Raw genomic sequence first — 2,985 nt, forward strand, 5'->3', positions numbered from 1 at the left:
TGTTTCAGTTATGTTCATGACACTCAAGGTCAACGCTCAAAACCAACAAACAAACAACCAGCAGCACTCCACCATTTAATATCATATCTTTTCCCCTACGCTTATCCCAGCCAATACTTACAGTTACATCGCAGGGTCACTTAGTAGTAGAACCAATAATTGTACCTATTTCTTAGTCGATAAAATTTTCTTGTCTATGTACTTGTACGAATCTAGAAATGATTATGAATCTCACTTTTTAGCATCGATCTAGGAATGGTTACGAACCTCACTATTTAGATCAAGTATTTAGCACCGATTTAATTTTTGCAAATGCAAAAAATCTGACATTAGATTTTTAAGTATGTCAGGTCGCACATTTTTTATGGCAAATTACATGCCACGGGTATGTACAACTTTTTGCAGCACCAGCATGGCAAATTCTCAAAATAAAAAATAGTGAACATGCCAGGATTTGACATGCGTGCTGAAGAGAATTGCCATGTTGGTGACGCGTAATTTATCATAAAAAACATTCGATTTGCCATGTTTAAAAATCTGACATCATGTTTGCAGCGGGCTCCTCTTTTGATTCGTCTGAAAAATATAGCAAAATAGTCTCGAAATAGTTCTGACCAGCTGGGACAGAGAGTTATATTTCTTTAGATGAGCTGGAACAGGGAGTTGACTATTGGCCAGTTCATATGCTTAGAGTAGTTGCAACTTGCGGGTGATGCAAAGTTCCGGATCAGGCATGTTCATCTCCTCCACAAACTCAATTTACATTCTTTTTTTGTCATCTATTACGTGAGTTGGAAACAGACTAGATCGAATGGAGGCTCACGCCGGCCGTTGACCTTCCATTTCATGATGCATATATAATTTGTATACATGCTACTCTGTCTCAAGCATTTGACCTTTATCCCGTTCTTAATTTCCTACCCCTGCAATGAGGGAAGGCAAGCCTGATCCGGCCATCGCCGTCTTCCTCGCCGCCCTCTTCGTTGCGTCGGCGGTGCCCCTGATCAACGGAGCCGACGGGGAAGAGCCCGTAACGCAGCTGTCGAACGGCTTCACCGCGACGCACTTGGCCGACGCGCCGGGGCGGTTCGAGCCGGTGCTGTACTCGCACAACGGCGTCTTCGCCTTCGGCTTCCTCCGCGTCGGCTCGGCGTCCCTGGACCTCGCCGTCGTCCACCTGCCTTCGTCCTTCCCACTCTGGCGTGCCACGCCGGACCGTGTCGCCGACTGGTCGCGGCCGGCTAGGCTCTCCTTCGACAGCCGCCTGGTCCTCACCGTCCCCAGGGTCGGCGAGCTCTGGAGCACCCTCAACGTCGTCGGCGATACGGTCGCGCTCCTCAACTCGTCCGACCTCGTCATCCGGCTCTTCAACGGGCGCGGTACGCCTTGGCGTAGCTTTGAAAACCCATCGGACACGCTCGTCCTAGGCCAGAACTTCACCATGTCCTCGCCGCCGCTCATCTCCAAGAACCGCCGCTTCTCTCTGCGGTTCGCCAAGACGTACATGGCGCTGTACATGGAGTTCTACGGTGGAAGCAAGAGGCCGATGTACTGGCAGTACACGGCTCGCGAGGCCCAGCCAGAGAACGCAACGCAGCCGCCGGTGTACGGACGCCTGGACAGCCGCGGCTTCTTCGGGTTCTACCTCCTGGGTGGCGACCAGAGCGTCGACATGCTTGCGTTCGACACATTCGTCCGGAACCTCACCGGCGCCTTTCGGCGGATGACCCTGGACGACGACGGCAACCTCCGCGCATACTACTGGACAGAGGGCTCCAAAGCTTGGACCTCCGACTACAAGGCCATTTCCGGGCCGTGCGAGCTGCCGACCTCGTGCGGCGCTTACGGCCTGTGCGTGCCCGGAGGAGCGCCCAGGTGCCAGTGTCTCATCAACAGCACCGCACCGATCGCCCCGCAATGCCGCGCCGAGGAGTCCACCGACCTCTGCGGGGGCGGCGGGGGGCAGCTGTTCGACGTTGTGCGGCGGAACCGGGTGTCACTGGCGTACAAGGAGCAGCTGCCGTTCGAGACGTACAAGACGGCGGCGGAGTGCGAGCAGTCGTGCGCGGCCAGCTGCAGCTGCTGGGGCGCGGTGTACAACGGCGGGAGCGGGTACTGCTACCTCGTCGACTTTCCCGTGGAGACGGTGGTGTACGAGGCCGACGACCGGAAGGTGGGCTATTTCAAGATCAGGAAGGCGCGACAGCATAGCGCAGCGGGGCGGGGCATGTCGCCAGGCGTGACAGCCGCGGTGGTGGTTGCGTCGCTGGTCCTGGCGAGCCTGGCCGTGGCCGGGGCGTACGTCGGGTGGCAGCGGTGGCTGCGGCAACGGCGGGCTGGCGGTGTGGGGATGGAGCAGGAGCTGACGCCGGGCCATTACAGGGACCTCAAGTCCATGGACAGCCCAAACAATTCCTTCAAGACGTGATCGGTGCGACTGTATTGAAGCTGAACCCATCGCCCGGACGTTGCGCGCTCGATCGATCGGTACCATGCCCATGCCATACGGATTGCTGAGCTGCAGAGCTTGGAGAAAGAGGATTGATGGCTGCAGCCAGCTCTGCTCCATTCAGAATTACATAGGTTTCAGAAACTTATTTTTTTTTACGTAAGGGATCGTAGTGACGTAGTCCATCCATCGTGTAGGCTTTTTCGTTCCCATTCTTTTCACCATCTCTGTATCTGAAGTTCTGAACATGTATGCTCAATCGTGTATAAGTATCCGGTGGAGATTTCAACATCATGCATTGCCAAGAAAAGAGCAAACGATAATCTTGATGCAAGATATCCTTTTATATTTAATGTTATAATTGAAAGTATGAACCTAATTAAGGGAAGTCGTTCTCTTTGGCAAGTAATCTTTGAAAGAAAATCTAGTATGTCCTAAGTGGGTTTTTGGTGTGATGACAAGTGATTAGGGGGCTAATGAACATGGTGACTTGTTTGAACAGTTTTAGCCTCATACATAAAAGATGTGGCATCTAT

General features: G+C 53.1%; 1 protein-coding gene across 1 annotated transcript; it reads left to right on the top strand.

Moving 5' to 3' along the window:
• The first annotated feature begins 911 nt into the window (after positions 1-911).
• On the top strand, positions 912-2,737 carry LOC119300836 (PAN domain-containing protein At5g03700-like). Its single transcript, XM_037577721.1, has one exon. The coding sequence runs from the start codon at positions 929-931 to the stop codon at positions 2,426-2,428; it is 1,500 nt and encodes a 499-aa protein (XP_037433618.1). The 5' UTR covers positions 912-928; the 3' UTR covers positions 2,429-2,737.
• Positions 2,738-2,985: the final 248 nt, after the last annotated feature.

Source organism: Triticum dicoccoides, chromosome 5A, assembly GCF_002162155.2.
Source record: "Triticum dicoccoides isolate Atlit2015 ecotype Zavitan chromosome 5A, WEW_v2.0, whole genome shotgun sequence".
NCBI classification, from domain to species: domain Eukaryota; kingdom Viridiplantae; phylum Streptophyta; class Magnoliopsida; order Poales; family Poaceae; genus Triticum; species Triticum dicoccoides.

Bases quoted from the DNA above. Each gene is read 5' to 3' on its own strand.
- LOC119300836 (XM_037577721.1), top strand. From the start codon at position 929: ATGAGGGAAGGCAAGCCTGATCCGGCCATCGCCGTCTTCCTCGCCGCC.